Source organism: Perissodus microlepis, chromosome 17, assembly GCF_051167445.1.
Source record: "Perissodus microlepis isolate ML-2025 ecotype Zambia chromosome 17, ASM5116744v1, whole genome shotgun sequence".
Taxonomy (NCBI): domain Eukaryota; kingdom Metazoa; phylum Chordata; class Actinopteri; order Cichliformes; family Cichlidae; genus Perissodus; species Perissodus microlepis.
In genome coordinates this window covers 6,938,803-6,958,055 of record NC_140477.1, presented here as the reverse complement: position 1 = coordinate 6,958,055, position 19,253 = coordinate 6,938,803, and the positions used below count along the sequence as shown (strand labels likewise).

At 39.7% G+C, this 19,253-nt stretch overlaps 1 protein-coding gene across 4 annotated transcripts in view; it reads left to right on the top strand.

Annotated features, from left to right (window-relative positions):
* The window catches only part of dock4b (dedicator of cytokinesis 4b), a 135,686-nt gene that overhangs the window by 93,860 nt on the left and 22,573 nt on the right, over positions 1-19,253 (top strand). For 3 of the 4 annotated variants that reach the window (XM_084910343.1, XM_084910344.1, XM_084910346.1), the window contains exons 27-43: positions 411-505; positions 1,042-1,117; positions 2,213-2,313; positions 2,563-2,621; positions 3,948-4,096; positions 4,936-5,021; positions 6,372-6,398; positions 6,796-6,891; positions 6,978-7,038; positions 7,415-7,508; positions 9,616-9,764; positions 11,169-11,255; positions 11,406-11,510; positions 11,797-11,938; positions 14,343-14,509; positions 16,678-16,764; positions 18,119-18,295. In XM_084910343.1, the coding sequence (XP_084766469.1) occupies positions 411-505; positions 1,042-1,117; positions 2,213-2,313; positions 2,563-2,621; positions 3,948-4,096; positions 4,936-5,021; positions 6,372-6,398; positions 6,796-6,891; positions 6,978-7,038; positions 7,415-7,508; positions 9,616-9,764; positions 11,169-11,255; positions 11,406-11,510; positions 11,797-11,938; positions 14,343-14,509; positions 16,678-16,764; positions 18,119-18,295 (1,758 nt within the window). The remainder of the gene's footprint in view (positions 1-410; positions 506-1,041; positions 1,118-2,212; positions 2,314-2,562; positions 2,622-3,947; positions 4,097-4,935; positions 5,022-6,371; positions 6,399-6,795; positions 6,892-6,977; positions 7,039-7,414; positions 7,509-9,615; positions 9,765-11,168; positions 11,256-11,405; positions 11,511-11,796; positions 11,939-14,342; positions 14,510-16,677; positions 16,765-18,118; positions 18,296-19,253) is intronic. The other variant, XM_084910345.1, reaches the window with a different exon arrangement.

Below are 19,253 nucleotides of genomic sequence, written 5' to 3'. Positions count from 1 at the left end.
TAAAATGTGATGTCGTCAGACTGCATGCCACCAATTGGCTGGTCAGTGGTGTCACTCGATGAGTCATAAGAGCATCTTGTTTGTTAATGGAAAATCGGTCGATCCAAGTCTATCTGAGGAGATACAATGGAAAAAAAGACCTATAGTGAAGTTTTAGGTTGTTTGTTTTCCCACAGACCGTGCAGAGATAAAGAGAAGTCAAGAAGTAGCTTATAGCTAGAAAATATTAAAATGGCCAACAGAAACGCAGACATTTCTTTTATATATTTTTAATTATACCTAATATACAATAGGATAGTAAATGGTTGTCAAAAATAAGCTCCATCCCGAATCTTTCTTCTGCAATAACTCTTTACTGAGTAACAAACTTAATGTGTCTTGGTGTTGTTTTGCATGTGTTTGTGTTGCAGGATTTCCTCCTTCATATCTTTACAGTCTTCAGGATCCTAATCCGACCAGAAATGTTCCCTAAAGACTGGACTGTCATGAGACTGGTCACGAACAAGTAAGAACACACACGCAAACAAATCAAGGAAAGCAGGAAGAGGACACGAATGAGGACAGACAGGAAATCAGAGGCTCATGCAGATATGCAGTATGCATCTCACTCACAACTAGTCGTTTATTCTGTTTGTGTGCTTTCATCTGCTAAAATATTCAACCTTGGTTCTCTCAGTTAACACTTGATTTTGATCGCACAAAAAGCTTCAGAAGATGGAGAGATTTGAATGTAGTGTGCTCATTAAATATGAGAGTAAATGCAGTGCTTATCCATCCATATTATTGTCTGGAGGTCACTATCAAGTGACACAGAGATGATATCATACAGGAAAACAAGTAACAGTTGTTTCATAATAAAAAAGTTTGGTCAGACAGAAAAGTGTAACTTAAAAATGTTATGCCTTAGCTGTTTATGGTTTTGCCTCTCTACTCGTATTTTCCTTTAGCAGTGCAGAATGGAAATGACAGAATCCCCTCCAAGGTGACACAGTAGTAATCTTCTCCACCTTTTGCTTTCTGCGTCCCTTTTTGTTTTTTTAGTGTCATCATCACAACTGTCCTCTACCTTTCTGACGCTCTGAGGAAAAACTTCCTCAATGACAAGTTTGACTACAAGGTAAGGAAAGTTGGCAGGCTTTGTGTGCGTGTGTGTGTGTGTTGTCTGAACAGTGCTGCAGTGCTTCAGAAGTCTGAATGTCAAAATAGCTTCAAAAATTTTGCTGCATTATTTTACTACTGACACACAGGCAGACACATATATAATATGGAAGTTCATCACACATCACAAAAACTTAGACATGGATATAAAATCGAGCTAATACTATTATTTAGATGCTTAAGGCAGACTGTGCAGTAGTGAGCTGAAAGCTAAAAAACAGAAGAAAGAACAATAAATATACTTTACGCCAACATCAAATACTTAATCTGGTTTCAGTATTTTTTCTATATGGTGCTTGACCAGGTACAGTCATGGACTATCTAACAGGCTTGATTTGATCCATTTGGAAACATATAGAAAAAAAAGGGTAATTCTAGACCACCAGTGCATTTTGGCTTTTGTAGCGTTTTTAAACTGATTCGTGATGGTTTGTTGTTTTCATAAACATTTTGAGATGTTTGAGTCTAGTGTCTTAAACCAATCAATAGACTGATGGCTGATTTTAGGCCATCGTTTTAATTGTTGCAACTCTCCCCATGAGTGATATAGGTGAAGTATTGCACTCTGTGAGATAATCCCCTCAACATTAGTAGAGGAATGTGGTTCAGTCTGAACATTTTTACACCTAAACATCTGATGTTACCTGACTGTAGTGCAGTGGTGGAGATGTTCTTAAAGATTCAATTCAGAGGCGAAACTATTGATTTACTCTAGTTGATGGAATAGTCTAATATAGACAAGTGATCTATAAGTGTGATCATCTTAAGAAGAGAGGTATGTGAGTTCTCAAGGTAAAGTAACACATCATCAGCATATAGGCTTATCCTATGGTCTGTTTTTTCAGTTTGAATTCCTTTAATAGCGGAATTTTGTAGGATTGCTGCTGCTATTGGCTTAATGAAAATGATGTAATCTGAAGATTTGGGAGGTTGTTTGTCCTATCAGTATTATGTCTGATAGTAAGTTACTGTGTACCCACATGCAGGGAGACACTTTAGAAGGTTAAAGTCAGGAGTTTGTGCACGTTAACAAAGTGATGTTTTTTTATTGCAGGTGTGGGATTCGTATTTCTACCTGTCTGTAATATTTATCAACCAGCCCTGTCTTCAACTTGAATCCTTCTCTCCGTCCAAGAGAAAGAAAATACTGGAAAAGTAAGTGCTGATTATTTGCAAATGCTTGGTATTCTTTGCTGGATGCGTTAGAGCAGTCTGTAATGAGCCATACGCCTACTCAACAAGCCGCTCTATCTTGCTCCTCCTGTCTGTCAAGAACCTCAACACAGCTGGACACACACAGTGTACACTCACTCTAATGACTGTTTAACATGCTGATCTACAGCTTCCATCAGTATGTGCACACATTTTTAACCACATTTTGTTGTTGTTTTTTTTATCATGCAGATATGGAGACATGAGGGTGATGATGGGCTGTGAGATCTTCAGCATGTGGCAGAATTTAGGTAAGGTGATAGAGGGAAAAATGTGTCAGTGCCCATCATGGTGCACATCTTATTCCTCAACATGGGCTAGACCCATGACGGAGAAAGTTGTTAAGCTCATCGTCCTTCATGTGGCATATTCACAAGAGATACTTACTGAGTACTTACTCAATGTTTCCATGCACGGGATCCGTCTCATTCTGCTTTGCAATTCACTCCTTTGCTGGATTCCAGCTTGATCATTATATGGATGGATCTGCATGATGTGTAACAACGTGGGCCATCATGCGGACCAAATTTTAATTTATAAATGGTACTACAGCCTCCATAGTGCTCATAAAGGAAAAGAGGCCAAAAAAAGCTGGAGAGTGTGCAGAAAGAAAAAAAAGTAAAAGATTTGCTGATGCAGGACCTAAATGTTTGGAAAGAAATTTGTGAAGGGATTTTAACCTAATGACGTACATGGCATATTTGCAGGTACTTATAAGTGCTAGTGTCTGTCTTCCATTTCAGCAATAGCTGGATCTCTTAAAGTCCTGTGGTTATATTGAAACTATCTAAATCCTGTTTTTATTTATTCATATTTATTGCTCCTCTGGTGCAAAAGTAGAGCTCTTGGAATCTGTGTGATGCAACAAAGCAAACAACTCTCTGTACTTGAGCTGATGGGATCTAAAAAAACAACAACCCTTTTTTTTCTTCTTTATACCATTTGTCACCATGGCAACCAACTGGATGCCTTGGTCTCCTTTATGTGGATGCTTTTGTTCTGACTCTGTGATGGATGGATGCAATTTTGTTTTATGGTAATTTCCAACGTACTGTTCAAGTGTGGTTTTTCTCATTTTCAAGTACACTTTCGACCCCCCCCCCTTTCTTTTTTTATTCGATAATAATAATAACGTTACATCTTTCTGCTGAAAATGATGGAATAAACTGTGCACTCTAAGTTGTTTCGTTTTAGCACTTCAGCCAAATTGGAAGGAATTTGTGAAGTGCACTTTATCAGAATCTGTCTAAAAGGGAGGACAGAGGAGAGAAATCCACTTGACCTTTTGATTTCAGAGCTGTGTTAGCCAAAGACAACAAAACTTCTGAGGTATTATTTTTTAAAGGTGTAATGTTTGTTTAAATGATTAGAATGGGGGAGTTGCAGAAAACAATCAAAACAGAAAGTTTTGGGGCTTTTGGGAACTTCATGACCTGCTAGAGCAGGATTTATTGCAAAGGTTTTGAAGGAAGACACCTTTCCAGAGTTGGGTAAATTGTCTCTGACATAAACAATATGCTGTGTGCAGGGATAAAGTGAAAGCCTGACCTCTGTGCCGATCTGTATCTCTCCTCCAGGTGAACATAAGTTGAACTTCATCCCAGCAATGATTGGGCCGTTCCTGGAGGTGACGCTGGTGCCTCAACCTGATCTGAGAAATGTCATGATCCCCATTTTCCACGACATGATGGACTGGGAGCAAAGACGCAGTGGCAATTTTAAGCAGGTACTGCATGCTGCTGTTTCACTGAAATCGATTCACCAACTCAGAACTATTTAATCTCGGCTTTAACTGTTAGTTGCAAAGGTTAATGAAAGCTAAATTCATCCTTGTCATAATCAAAAATAAGCCACATCTATATAACTGGATAATTGGAAATATAACTTGTAATAATTGCAGTGTGTGTGATGTTTAATTTTCTTCGAAAACATTTACATTCATTTATAGCTGGTTTTGTTTCTCATTGCTAAATAATAATATTATTTACATTTCTGAAACTTCTGAAACCACAATAATTAGTATAATATATGAACTGAAGCATGTGAATGCGAGAGACAGACAGAGCATTACAGAAAACAACTACTTACGTTTTTGTTGCTCAAGGTGGTTCTACAGGCTACTTGGTCATGGCATGTCTTTAGTTTTTCACATAACTGTAAATTCTAACAATTTAACTGTAAAGAAATTGACAGAGGGGTAAGATTGATTGGTGTCTTGTCAATCACAAAACTTACTCCCTAAAGCATATCCTGCTTTATTATCAACAATTCTCTAAAAGTATCACGTTGTATAAACTAGTACTCAAAACTCATTAGTAAAATGTCTATTCAGGTAATAAAACAAGTGATCAATAAGCAGTCAGATATTTCTCAGTCAGAGTCAGAGTCACCCTCTGCTGGTCATTGCAAATACTGCAAGTTTAAGAGAATTATGCATTCTCATTCAGATAATTAAGTCTACTTTTTTGATGCTGCACACTTTAAGATCAAGCTCTGCCTTCTTCTTTGTTATGTCAGTGTTGTTCAGACTGCGAGCCTCTGAGCTTTAAATGCTTTTCCTCACAGGTGGAGGCCAAGTTGATTGACAAACTTGACAGCCTGATGTCTGAAGGCAAAGGCGATGAGACATACAGGGAGCTCTTCAACAGCATGTGAGTTGGTAAAAGAATCAAGAAATGTTACAAAATCTAATAAAGTAGACATTTTCCAGAAAGACTTTTGAAGGAAAAGTCTCTGCAAATTTGTTAAATAATTTGGCCGCAAAAGCAATTTTTAAAAATGAATTAATTAATTTTTACAATAAACAGTAAAATCCCAGCAAAATCCTACTTGAAAGTGCATGAAGGCTAGTTTAGGAGACCTGGGCACTTCCAGTGAAAATAGCTGTTTATGGGGGTCTAATTACCTAAATGATGCAACCCACACAAGGCTTCATCAGGTAAATTATCTGCGTGGGCTGCAATCTGCAGGTCATTTGCCTCACTAAATGGGCGTTTTATCGGGAAGTGGATGTGTCTAAGTATTCTGCTTTTGAGAATTAGCCTTTAACCCTGAAAACCCAGAGCACAGATAGCAGCATTACAGCTCTGAAAAGGCCTCTTGTACTTCAATAAAGAAAGCCATTAAATGGGTTAGGTTGCTTTCAGAGCATGTAGCTAATGAGGGAAGCAACACAGAACGCTGCAGGCTTACTTTCAAACTAACAAACATGCCATTATTATACAAATATACAGTAGGTAGTTTTGTATTTGAAATTGCTTATGTAAAGCATATTTTTCAAGCAGTGAGAGGTAAGTGATGGGCATTTAATCACCTTCATCTTCACTCACACCTCCTCTTTGGTCAGCTCCTTTTGTCTGTCCTTGAGTTTCCAGGTTTGTACACCTGCATGCTTAGTGTTTGTGCACACCTTTTCATATATGTGTGTGTGTTCACCTGAGTGTGTGCGTATGTTGGTCCCTGCTTCTTTTCTGTTCATATTTTTATGTCGCCCTTCTCTCTGGGCTGCTAGTATTTGAAGCTTTCAAAGCAAAAATCTTGCATTTCAACTTTAAAAGAAGAAGGAAAAGAAAGCCACGTTGCATTAAATGAAGTCGTGTTTCTGATTCACTCTTCTGCTGTCGCACAGCCGCAAATCAAAGTGTGATCTATTTTATGAGTATGGATCCACTTCTAATATCTCTTTGTCTTCCATAGTCGATCATTCTCTTTCCCACCATTTGTACACGTGAAACATTACAAAATATGAACCGCAGTGCCTCTGCATTTTATTAAAGTTCAGTACTTATAGTGTGCGCTATATTGTAATCATGCATAATAAGTTATTATTAACAGTTTTTTATGTTTAATTTCAATTTTCTTTTTTTTCATGATTTAAGCCTACTTTAAGTTCATAATTATTTTTTTTTCCTACTAACTCCACTAATCCCTAAACTAACCTGTGTGAGTGTGTGCTAATATTAATATTAATTTATTCCGCCTATGCTTCCCGCCTGGAGTAGAATTCCTCTGTTTGGTCCGTACCCTAGGTAAGACACCCTCCTCTTTGTTCTCTCAGTGTCGTCTGTGTGAGGGGAAATGTGGAGCAATTACAAAAAAAAAGAAGAATAAACAGCTTCAGTATTTTGGCTGTTGTGTGTTTGCCCTTAATTCTATAAAAACCTGTTTTGGTGGCATAACAGTAAATAAGGTGATGTAAAAAATTTTTAGCCACCTTTGTGTTTTTTCTTTCTTGAGCTCCTGTAGGCAGGCCAAAAAGCATAGGTGACACCGGTATGACTGCTATTAATTTTGCTTCGCCTCCTTTCCTTTCTTAGTTGTTTCTTCCATCGCTGATGCTTTCGTATCTACCCCCCATTTGCCCTCCCCGTCTCTTTTGGTCTTTACGTCTTTGTCTTGTTCTGTCTCTCTTCATTTGTCCTTCAGCCTGCTGAAGAAGATCGAGAGAGAGACCTGGAGGGAGAGCGGGATCTCTCTGATCGCTACCGTCACTCGTTTAATGGAAAGACTGCTAGACTACAGGTGAGCGTGCGCACACATTCACAAAATACTTCCAGAGACACACGTGCTTGGTCTTTTTAGTCAAATTCTCAATGTTTCTATTGCAGGGATTGTATGAAGTTGGGAGAAGTGGATGGCAAAAAGATCGGATGTACTGTCAGTTTACTGGTGAGTAGCTTTAACTGTGTCAGGCAAATATGTCAATGTTTATCTTCTGTTGCTATTCCACTCTGAAGTTATTACCTTTTTATTTCAAAATGATGAAAAAACATAAAACATATGTAATATATAGATGATAATTGAGTATTCTTGTGGGGTTTTTTTTTTTTTTTTATCTAACTAGAGTTATGTGCAAGAGGACCTCAGTGTGTAGGCAGGGGGATCAAAAGGCCCCTGCAAATCAGCAGCTGAACTATATTGTTGCACCACTTTTAAATGCCTTCATTACTTGTTTAAATTCCCTCTCTAATGGTTATGATGGTCTCTCTGCTAATGTTTTCCCTCTTTCTCTCATGTTTTTCATTGAATCATCGGCTCCTGCCAGAACTTCTACAAAACAGAGTTGAACAAAGAGGAGATGTACATCCGCTACATTCACAAACTGTATGATCTGCATCTGAAAGCACAAAACTACACAGGTACATTGAAAGGAATATACTGCCTTGTAGTACAGAGTGACTGAGCGTGGGTGATGCATTATTGCTGTTTTACTGTTTGTCATAACCAGGGCTTTAAGTTGGGATTTGGCAGGGAATCATAAGGTCTGCTGTAAGGGGACAGAAATAAGTCATTACGTAATTCCCATTGTGAGGTCCAGGAGGTTTTAATTTTTTTTTCTTTGTGCAGCTTTTCCTGCTGCTGGTTCTGAGGTTTACTAAACTTTGTGGATTTAGCCACTACATTCTACGATTAATAAGAAGATATTACATGAGCCATCACTAATTTCTTAGTCGGCCAGCAGGGAAGCCCAGACCTCCCTCTGGCCACCTCCTCCAGCTTATCCGGGGAGTCTTTCCTAGGTCAGCCAATAGATGTAATCTTGTCAACATGTTGGGGTCTACGCATGTTAGGACATGCTAGACCGGAACACCTTACCCACATCTTGTATCCGTGATCTCATTCCAATAATGTTAACAAATAGATCAGGTTTAGATGAACAGATTCATGGCTTTTCTCCACAAAGATGCACCATCTGGTGGCAACATTTTGGACACAATTTACCCGCCAGATTAAACAGAACAGAACATCGAGAAATACAATGAAGGCTTGCAAGTGTCGCTTGAAATAGCACTACACACAAATACTTTAAGAAAAAGTGCAAGAAAATCAGAAAGAAGCTGAATTTCTCCAGATTCTCTACTCTCTACGACTTTGAGAGGAGAAATCTAGAACTGCAGGTATATGTTAAAAAAAATGAAGGATAAAACCATTGAACTAGAATGAAAAAAGATGTTCAAAGATGGAGTGTAGGTTCAATGAAATGCTGAGAAAAATACAGAGAAGTTTATACTGAAGTGCAGGTGCAAAATCAAGAACAAGAGAAAAGACATGAAGACCTGCAGTGTACGCTTCAGGAAACGCAGAGGAGAAATAAAGAGTTAGAAGGCACGTGCAACAAAGTGCAACAGAGAAATGCAGACATGCACAGGGCAAAGCTTCCTCACTTGATTCTGAAGAGTAGCCTTGTCTTCCTCTCCCTCCTGCCAACTCTCCTCTCCATTCTGTTCCCTGTTGGCTAGGAGGGCAATCCTACTGAGGTGGCGGAACGCTGCCCCTCCCACTCACAAACAGTGGTTATATGACCTCATGTTGTGTGTAGAAAAGAGAAAATAAGACATTCACTCCAGAACTCCACTGGGAAATTTCAAAGCATGTAGGGTTCTTTCCTTGATGCATTTCAAAATCTATAACAATTTTTCAGCAAACTCTCTTATGTCAGGTGTGGAAATACAGTGTACAGGACTAGGGCAGTGACCTGGGTGGGAATGAATTATTTTGCAGGGATTATGTTATTTGGGGAAATATTAAACACATGTTTATACTTCTCTTTTTTTCTTTATTTCCCTTTTTTCTTTTTTTTCTTTTCTCACAGCCTTAAACGCACTGGCTAATTACCCCAAATGTACAGATCATCTGTAATCCTTTTCTTCTCTTTTTGTTTATATGTATGAAAGAAACACTCAATAAAAAGACATTGGCTAAAAAGTATAAAAAGAAGAAATGGGTAATGTGTTGGAGGCCACGTTAATGTTTTACATTTTTAGCAGTGTGGTCTCCTGGTTTGACTCACCCAATAAAGAAAGGGATAGACACAAAAAAGTGTTATGTTTCTCTTATGAGATAGGCAAGAATATCCGCAGATGTTTGAAATAAGAAAAACCCATGCATAAGATGCATTATTTAGACTGATGAAGATCATAGATTTTACACACATTTGGATTAAAAATGTAAAAGTAAATCTCATGTGAATCAGTGAATTAGATTTAATTGGTCATTAATCAAAGGTGTGGGATTGCGGTTCCACATAGATCCGTCCCACTTTAACCCCTGGTCTGAACACATACTGTATGATGATTATTGAAATGTGCTTTCATGTTGTCATCTGTTCATGTTCTTCTGCTTCAGTGTATTCATCAGTATTTGAGACACTGAATCCTTCACAAGTTCTTTAAACAAGAAAAAAACTTGTTTAAAGAACTTGTAAATGTAAATTAATATGCTGTTTTTCTCTGTGTATGCTCACAGAGGCATCCTACACCCTGCTGCTCTATGACGAGTTATTGGAATGGTCAGACAGGCCGCTCAGAGAGTTTCTCAACTACCCCATGCAGAGCGAGTGGCAAAGGAAAGAATATTTGCATCTCACTATCATCCAGAACTTCGACAGGGGGAAGGTAAGCTGGAAAGCGCCAGTTTTTCCTCCACAGTCATCCATCCAATACATTTGCATTTGACTTTACAGAAACCAGAACATTTGTCATGTGATGTAATCTGTGACGTTTCTAGCACACTGGCAAGGTAGAATGAAGGAAGTAAGCTGAGCCCAAACACCAGCAGGACAACTGGTTCCCTATAACACCGCTAAATGCCAGTGAATGTACTGTGCCAGTGTAAAGCAACAGCATGTTCAGTTTTATTCAGAGGAATTTGTGCCAAGCTAATACCCAGCAGCATGTCAGCTTCTCATGCATATTCAAGAGCCTTCTAATTTAAATGCATTTCTATTTCATACCTGGCAACGAAATAGAGGCGCAGACATATTATTGATGGCTCTCCTAGAGTAAATATATGCTGGCCATTAATACGTATATTTCAAAATAATAAGCACCAACAGTTTCATGAAACATTAATAGTCGGCTCAGACGCATCGGGGTGAAAGATGAGAGAACTTCTTTTCCTGCTTGTTTAGTAGATACGACATCATTCACGTAAAATGAAGAGGCCAAAAGCCTTGTACAGAGATATTTCTATCTGTTATGAACTGTGACGTTGACTAGAGGTAGCAGCACCTCTTCCACTTAATCAGGGGAATTGCAGGTAGCTGTAATTAGAGTGGGATCCATATTGTCCCACAGTATCCCACACTGTTCCTCTCAGATGGCGAGGATGGCCATGCTGACTGTTACAGCATGATTTGCTCTGATGGTGCCGCATTTAGCTAAAATAATCTCATCAGTGAGAAATGTGAGCGCAAACAGAGCTCAGCTAATTCAGGACGCAGCGTTTCTCACTTGATAAACGGCTCCCAGGCTGTAGTTTTGTTTTCGTCTCACAGGAGTTGCTTTCTTTCATCATCCCAACTTCACTTCTCTTTTCCAGTTTTATCTCGTTATCCTAACTACCTTTGCTGTTTCTCTGTACTCTCAGGGGAAGGGGGGAAATGGCAAAACAAAACTATGCTCACCCTCTCAAAATAACGCATCATTACCTCTGAGGTTTGGGGGGGGAATCTCTTTGAATTGTTAAAAATGCCACCCCTCGTTACTCATAGTGCAAATATCCTTTACATTCACGAATTATGCCATCTTCCAGTGCTCCCGATCACAGAGTGGAAGGCAGCAGGAAAGGAAAGCTTTTCATTTAATTAGTGAGATGGTCGGTGCTGCACGTACCTGCATCGAGAGGTTGTTTGTGTCTGCTGGCGTTGTTGACTCGCCAGTGCCATCCAGTGGAGACCGATTGTGTGAGCACTGCAGAACAAGTGTCTTAGTGTTAAGTAGGTTTTGGGTCAGTCTGTAACTGTCAGACTGGGCACGATGAAGGTGACAGGGAAAATGTGTGTGTTTTTGTGTCCTCAGTGTTGGGAGAATGGCATCATCCTTTGCAGAGAGCTTGCTGACCAGTACGAGTCGTACTACGACTACAGGAACTTGAGTAAAATGAGGGTAAGTTGTTCCAGAAGCTGTGGGGATGCTGCTTGAGGAGTCCTTTGTTTTTTGTAACCTGATGATGCCCTGGTTAGTCAGAAAAATGCACAATATAACTAACAGATTAGACACTGTTGGTTTATAAGCAGTTTTGTCTTTTATTGTCAGATGATGGAAGCATCTCTCTATGACAAGATCATGGATCAGCAAAGATTAGAACCTGAATTCTTCAGAGTCGGATTCTATGGGAAGAAGTTTCCTTTCTTCTTACGGGTATGTAAATCACCATATTCCCTCTTTGTCTTGAACAGCTAGTTGAAGGGAATAATACTTTCGCCCTCTTCAAAAAAGAAACGGCGCTTCTGAAAGAATTAACTTTTCTTATATAAGACTCTTCCAGTGGAAGGTGACATTCAGCAAGTCTTATTCAGTGCCATTTAATGATGTAACAGGCCCTGTCCTTGGTGGAGTTTGCAGATGGTGCTGCAGTTTCAGTCTGTGCCCACTAGATGTCAAGCTAACCCCACGCTGCTTCTTTCCTAACCCCCCTCCACTGCAGAATAAGGAGTTTGTGTGCCGAGGCCATGACTACGAGAGGCTGGAGGCGTTCCAGCAGCGGATGCTCAACGAGTTCCCCCACGCCATCGCCATGCAGCACGTAAACCAGCCCGACCAGACCATATACCAGGCAGACGCACAGTGTATCCTTCAGTGTACATGGAGGCATGAAATAAAGTTGTGGTCAAACATGAAACCCCAACTAAGCAGATACAGTCTTGGACGTGGGGACTAAACCGACTGCATATGCATGTGTACTGTGCTGCCAGGGAGGCTCCGCTAGCCTTGTGTATACATGTACACAATTGCCCTGCAGGCGACATGAGGCACATGCTATCACGCAAACATACAGTGCTGCAAATTGCATGCAGTATACAAAATGTAATACAAATCACAATCAGACACACTAAGGCAGAGGTTCCCAATCCCAGTCCACGAGGGCCGGTGTCCTTGCAGGTTTTAGATCTCACCCTGGGTCAACACACCTGAATCACATGATTAGTTCATTACCAGGCTTCTGGGGAACTTCAAGACATGTTGAGAAGGTCATTTATCCATTTAAATCAGCTGTGATGGATCAAGGACACATCTAAAACCTGCAGGGACACCAGCCCTCGTGGACTGGGATTGGGGACCCCTGCACTAAGGTGTTGCATTTCCTTAAACACAACAACTAAGCCATGTTCCTACCAGGGACCAGGTACAAATCAACTAACCTAAGCTCAAGCTCCCTTCATTTTTCTCATTTCCATGCAGTGTTCAGATTCACTCCTATAGTATGTGGGACTTTTTAATTATTCACACCAATGTAAGGGACAACTGTTGGCCTAGATAGAAGAGGGAAGAAAACAGGCAGACTCAATGACATAGTGACACAAAGACTGAAGGAAACAACAGTAAAAGAGAGAACAGGGCTGAAGATAGACATGTTTACCAGCTATGAAAGTGAGGCTGGTGTCTGTCTTTCTGTGTGTGTGTTTGTCACTGCGGCAAATTGCAGTCTTAGTGTACCAGGAACAATCGCAAAAAGGTTTAAAGTATTTTGGCAGGTGTTTGTATGTCTTCCTGTCTGGAAGTTGGCAGAGTTTGTCAACACAGTAGTGTTGCAGCCCTCAAAGTTGCCGTTAGGAAATATTCCAGGTGTGCGGGTGACATCAAAATGTAAACTGATTAGAAAATAGCCTCAAGTTAAGATGTACTTTTCATTTTTGAATAGTTTATGTGCGATGTGCCTACCTTTTATACACACGCCCCACTCAAAGTGACGTCTGAATGAAGTAGCTGCTGTGTTGTTCTCACATTAGGCCAATCAATAGTCTCTCTGATTGCTCACCCATCTGTAAATCCTTGATACAAACACTCATGCATATGAATTCATGTGCGTCAGCTCTCCTCCCTCTCTCTGATATAGTTGTTCATCAGTGCAGGGTTTCTCATAATAAAGGAGAGGCTGGGCATTTTTGAAAGACACTTAACTCACTTTTCACTCCTTGCCTTTTTACACTGCTCAAGTTGTCAAGTCTCACTGTATGTTTTCTCATACTAGTCAAAAGAAAAACTTATTTTTCCCTCTTGCTTTACAGTGTTTGGCAAAAGATTTGAGTCACCCATCATTTCCTTTAATTCTGCCAGGAAAAGGGGAAGTAGGTGCTGCGATTTATTGAAACATGGGGAAACATATATGACAATACAACATGTTAAGCAAAAAAACAGCTTGTATTATTCTAACAAGCTTGGAAGTCAATATGTGGTATGATCACATTATGATCACGTTTATTCTTCAACATAGCCTGAACTCCCTTAGGCACGTTTTATTGTCATTTCTTTAAGTAGTCTTCAGGAATAGTTCACCAGGCTTCTCGAAGGACATATAAAGATCTTCTTTGGATGTTTGATGCTTTTTGTTGCGTATTCTGTCAGGATAATCCCACACTGCTTTAATAATGCGGACAAACTACGCAACATCATCACTTACAACATGGTCGAAAGGTGTTTCTTCTGTCTCATCTTTTAAAAATTTCCTTTATCAGCAGTTACAAATGCTGATACACATAACAGCAAATCGCTGATATTGTCCAATGATATTAACTAGCTGATACGTTGGTCCGGCTTGACTATGCATTAGTCCAGGGGTAGCGAACTCCAGGCCTCGAGAGCCGGTGTCCTGCAGGTTTTAGATGTGTCCTTGATCCAACACAGCTGCTTTAAATGGCTAAATTACCTCCTCAACATTTCTTGAAGTTCTCCAGAGGCCTGATAATGACCTAATCATTTGAGTCAGATATGGTGTCCCAGGGTGAGATCTAAAACCTGCAGGACACCGGCTCTCTAGGACTAACGTTCCCTACCCCTGCATTAGTCTATGCAAACAAATGTGTGGCCAATATCTTGATTAAAGATATGCGCATAAGCTCTTGCCTATGTAGGTCTTTGTCCTGTTTGAAGTTACGATATGCATTCGGGTCATTGAAGATTTCTTTCCATTTAAGTCTGCAGTGCTTTCCCTTGTCACTCTCTTGCACTTTCCTTAACTTCAGGGGCTTTCAGACCTGCAGATCTATGCTGTAACCCCCATCCCCGACAGTCAGGATGTGCTACAGAGAGATGGAGTGCCTGACAACATCAAAAGCTTCTACAAGTTTAATCACATCTGGAGGTTCAGATATGACCGGCCCTTTCACAAGGGCACCAAAGACAAGGAGAATGAGTTTAAGGTAAAGAAAATTTCTCTGCATTTATCTAAGGTTATCTTCTCTTCAAACCATCGATTGTGGATTAGTGCTGAGTGGAAAAATGGAAAAAAAAAATGGATGTGGAGTCACTGCAAAATGTTATGTGCTATGAAAACAGGTCTTTTTTTAATGAATATTTCAAAAGTTAAAATCATACATTTCTGAACATTAATATTTTTCACTGATACGAAACGGCTTCATTTACTTCCTTCTCTGCCCGGTTCATCCATCATGGGCCATGTAGGGAGTGATAGTTTGAATCGGTGCTCAGGTATTACTTTGTGTATAGTGCATGTTTTATTCATTGTGGCTCCGGTATCAGTAATTATACACAGGAACTCGGATACTAGTCAGAGCAGTGTACTGCTTGGTGCAAATGAAGCCTGTACAGCGTGATGCAGTTACACACACTCAAACAGTCACGCAGATGCACACACTCTAAACAGATATGCACACCCGACACACAGACGCGGATATTATTGTCATAAATATTCTGCTTTAATGCACACGCTTCATGCAGCCTTCTCATCTCACTTCCATCAAGGCTATTTGGCCAAATTTAATCGTGATATCATATTTCCATCAGGACTGGATATTTCTGGTCCTTAGATGGAAATAATATCTATAATAAACTTTCACATAGTGACAAGAGTATGCCGCAGAAAGGATATGGTAATAAACTGAAGTAGGAAAGAAAGCTTTTCTTGAAGTTTCTATCTGCATGACAGAAATTGCTTTTTTATGTGAGATTCTGCTTCCTGCTCTTAAACTGCAGTGCATCTTTTTTTTTTTCCTCAAGACTTGTTCAGGAGGATTTCTTGGCCTTAAAAAACATAAAATCAATAAAAGGGCAGCAATGTTGTGTAGTGCGTCGGAAGACCTTTCTTCAACCTGAGGACACTGGATCAATAGTGCATGTCAGCGCTCATCTGCTCTGCTGGAGTGTCCTTGAGCAAGATACTGTCTCTAAATAAATGAAGCTCTACTGTGTTAGCATCTTGATCATTAGAAGGCCTTTAGAAGGGTCAGCTGAACAAAAACACCCCCAGAGTTGTGAAAGGATTACCGATTTTTGAAAGAAATCAGGATAAAATAAAGATGTGGGGGTTAAGGTAACAGATATATCTAATACTTAGGTTTAAAGGTAAAAATACGCAAGTGACACAAAAATATAAAGTAAAAATACCATCCATCCATCTATTCTCTTCCGCTTATCCTTTTTTAGGGGGGGGGGTGTGCTGGAGCCTATCCCAGCTGTCTTAGGGCAACGGGCAGGGAACACCCTGGACAGGTCGCCAGGGCTAACACATAGACACAGACAACCATTCACACCTGCATTCACAACTATGGGCAACTTAGAGTTACCAGTTAACCACAATTGAACTCAGGACCTTCTTGCTGTGGGCAACAGTGCTAACCACCGTGTCGCCCAAAGTAAAAATGCATGGATCATATATCCATAACTCTTTGCAATTGCCCTTTAGCCCCAGTTTGTATAACAAGATGTTAAACTAACATGGTAGCATGCCCACTACACATCAGATTGTCATTGTGATTAAATTAGAACACCATTACTAGCATTGAGGTTACAGTTCACGAGAAAAACTAGCATGCTAGCTGTTTTTAGAAACTAGCATTGCTGTAGATGCTTAAACATGCTGTTGTTCTTATTAAGTAATAGCAAGCCTGTAGATCTTGACAAGGAGGGAAGTTTCTAGTGCTAAGTACAGTACACCCCCCCCCCCCCCCAAAAAAAAAAAAAAACCTGTTTGCTGTCTATATGTAACATGTCTATAAAATAGTGTTGTTTCACTTGTATTATAAATCTATTATATTTAGAGCCTGCTGTTAATATTAAAATTTCATAGCTTGCGTGCTGTCTTAATGACCTTTTGAGAGGCTGGAAATATAACAAGCATGCTGGCTGACAGCATAACTGTTGGAGAGGATATTAGACATATGACATATGAGTAAAAGTGTGTTTTTGGGTAGTAGGCATTTTTATATTTTCCTTTAACTGTGGATCAACAATTAAATCCTGAACAGTGCTGCCACTAAGATATGTGTACAGCAAGCCTAAGTATTTATGGATTTTTTTTCTGTATGTTTAGCAATCAGCTAATGCTCATGAATGTATTGCGTGAATGCAGAGTCTGTGGGTGGAGAGGACAACTCTGACTCTGATCCAGAGTCTTCCAGGCATCTCCCGCTGGTTTGAAGTTGAAAAGAGAGAACTGGTGAGTGTGACACAGTCTGATGAAATAGCAGTGAAGGCATAAACACAACACACAGCCATTTCACACAAGGGACACAGTGATACTTTCTTTTTTTTATTATTCTGCAGGTTGGAATTTAGAGTAATGACAGCCAATACACAAGTATTGATCCAAGTCATTAGACTGAGCAGCAATCATGACCTATGTCATAGGTTTGGGGCTATTGGATGTTCAGTTTCCGCAATTGGTTTGATTGGATGTCACGCTAAAAGCCAAACTGCTTTACTTTGATTGCCAACGTGTCCAATTTTTAGAATTGATTTTTGTATTGGGATTTCTTTCCCCTGTAATTGGCAAATTCCTGTCAAATTTGACACGGGACAATTGCTACACTGTTACATGTAAATGCTTTGTCTTCTCAATCAGATTTCTAAGGGTCAGATTTACACAGATTTTGAAATGTTGTTCTGTGCAGTCCAACACAGTGTCTGTCTGTGATGGTCTAAGCGCATATTCTTTACTTCACAGCTGCTGAGCGTGGTGTGAAATATGGATTGTAAAGCCAGTGTTACTCTATGATGGCTGTGGAGTGCAGTAACATTTAAAATGGAGACTGGCAAAAGCTCAATTAGCAAAAGGATTAAGCTTTGTGTGAGAAGGAAAAAATACAGAAAAAGAAATCAGGATGAAGGAAAAAATATTTCACTCTGCCTTCACGAGTATGTGACAAAGTGTCCATATGTTAATGTATATTTAAAAAAAATAGTACTTAGTTTTAAATGAAGCTGCTACAATAATTCTTTATAATAATGGTTAATAAATTGATACATGTAGGTGTTTTTTGTTTTTTGGTAAATAACACAAATACAATTAAAGATCCTGACCCAGCTTTGCAGCTGCCTCACTCAGAGCGCAGTTTTCACTGAAAAGGCTCTTTAAAGCATTTCCAACAAATTTAACAAGAAGCTGGTATCGAGTGTTTACTTCTAAAAAGACTCATTTTGGATGTCAAGTATACCATATCAACTTAAAAGATCCAAATGATTTTGGCAACATTGTATTTTTTTAAGCAGCTTTTCAACTTGCTGTATTTTAGAAGAAGAAAAAACAGCTCTGTTCTGGGACAAAAAAGTGGTCAAAACTAAAGTATTACAAGCTGAAATATCCTGATTTGTAGAACCTAATATGTTTTAAACTGCTGCACCTTTCACTATAAAGGACCTCAGTAGCATTTATTATTTAGCAGACCCTCTAAAATTCCCACATTACTCAAATACCTCATAGATATTTTAGCTTCCAGATATTATTTGTAAAGCTCCCTTTAGAGCTTCATATAAAAAGCTACAAAATGTTTCTTCATCCTTCATGTGTACAGGTGGAGGTAAGCCCACTGGAGAATGCGATTGAGGTGATCGAGAACAAGAACTTGCAGTTGCGCACATTGATCACCCAGTGTCAGAGCCGGCAGATGCAGAACATCAACCCTCTCACCATGTGCCTCAACGGGGTCATCGACGCCGCAGTCAACGGGGGACTGGCCCGCTACCAAGAGGTATGAATGGCTTGCTGGAGGATAAGGTTGGAGGATTTTAGAGACCTAAGCAGGAATGAGAGGCAGTGACATATGGATTACCTAATGATGCATGAAGGTGGCTTAAAATGGAGAGATGTATGGACAGAAAGTGTTTTGTGGAGGGTGGATCGGATGAACAGATGGATGGATGGATGCATTGATGGCTGGATGATGGCTTGACCAAGTAGATGGATGAGGGGAAAGCTGGAGGGGGCGGAAGTGGGAAAACAAGATGGATGGGTAGTGTAGGAATAGGTCGGTGGGGGGGATTTTTTGGTCAGATAGAATGATAAGGTGGATGTGGGGGGAAAAGAGACGGGAGGTCAAATAATGTCAGATAGAAGAATGGAAGGAGTTTCAGGGATTAGATGACCAATGTAGTCCTAAAACTTGGAAATAAGTTGCCATGTTTGCAAATTACTGAATTTTAATGCCGTAAAAATAATTTTCACAATGTTCTCTAACAAATTATATATAAATACGCCGCTCGTGTATTTTGAAGCAAGTATGTATTGCAGAGAGAACAATTGCTAAAATGTGTTTAAGTAAAACTAGATGGGAACATCGTCAATGTAACACCAAACACAGGACCAAATTGGTGGTGTACTCAGCTTAATGTTAGCATTTTTGCCACTATGTTCATGGCTGTGCTTTAAGCTTTATCTGTGAAAAAATTAGTAACAACCACAGCTAGATTAGCTAGCATAGGCTCCGGAACAGCTTATTAGCTAATGCATGGAGATTACAGCACCAATGCTTTATTTGGCAGAGACATAATGCCAGTTCTTTATAGTGCTACAGTCATTAGTAAAGATTATAAGGATCTCAATCAGTGTGGGTGTGCAACTCGCAACTTTACCTTAGTACCTAACCCTTTTGGTGACATCCACCAAGTTTAGCTAATTATATACCAAGCCGAATTCTTAAGGAGGCAGAG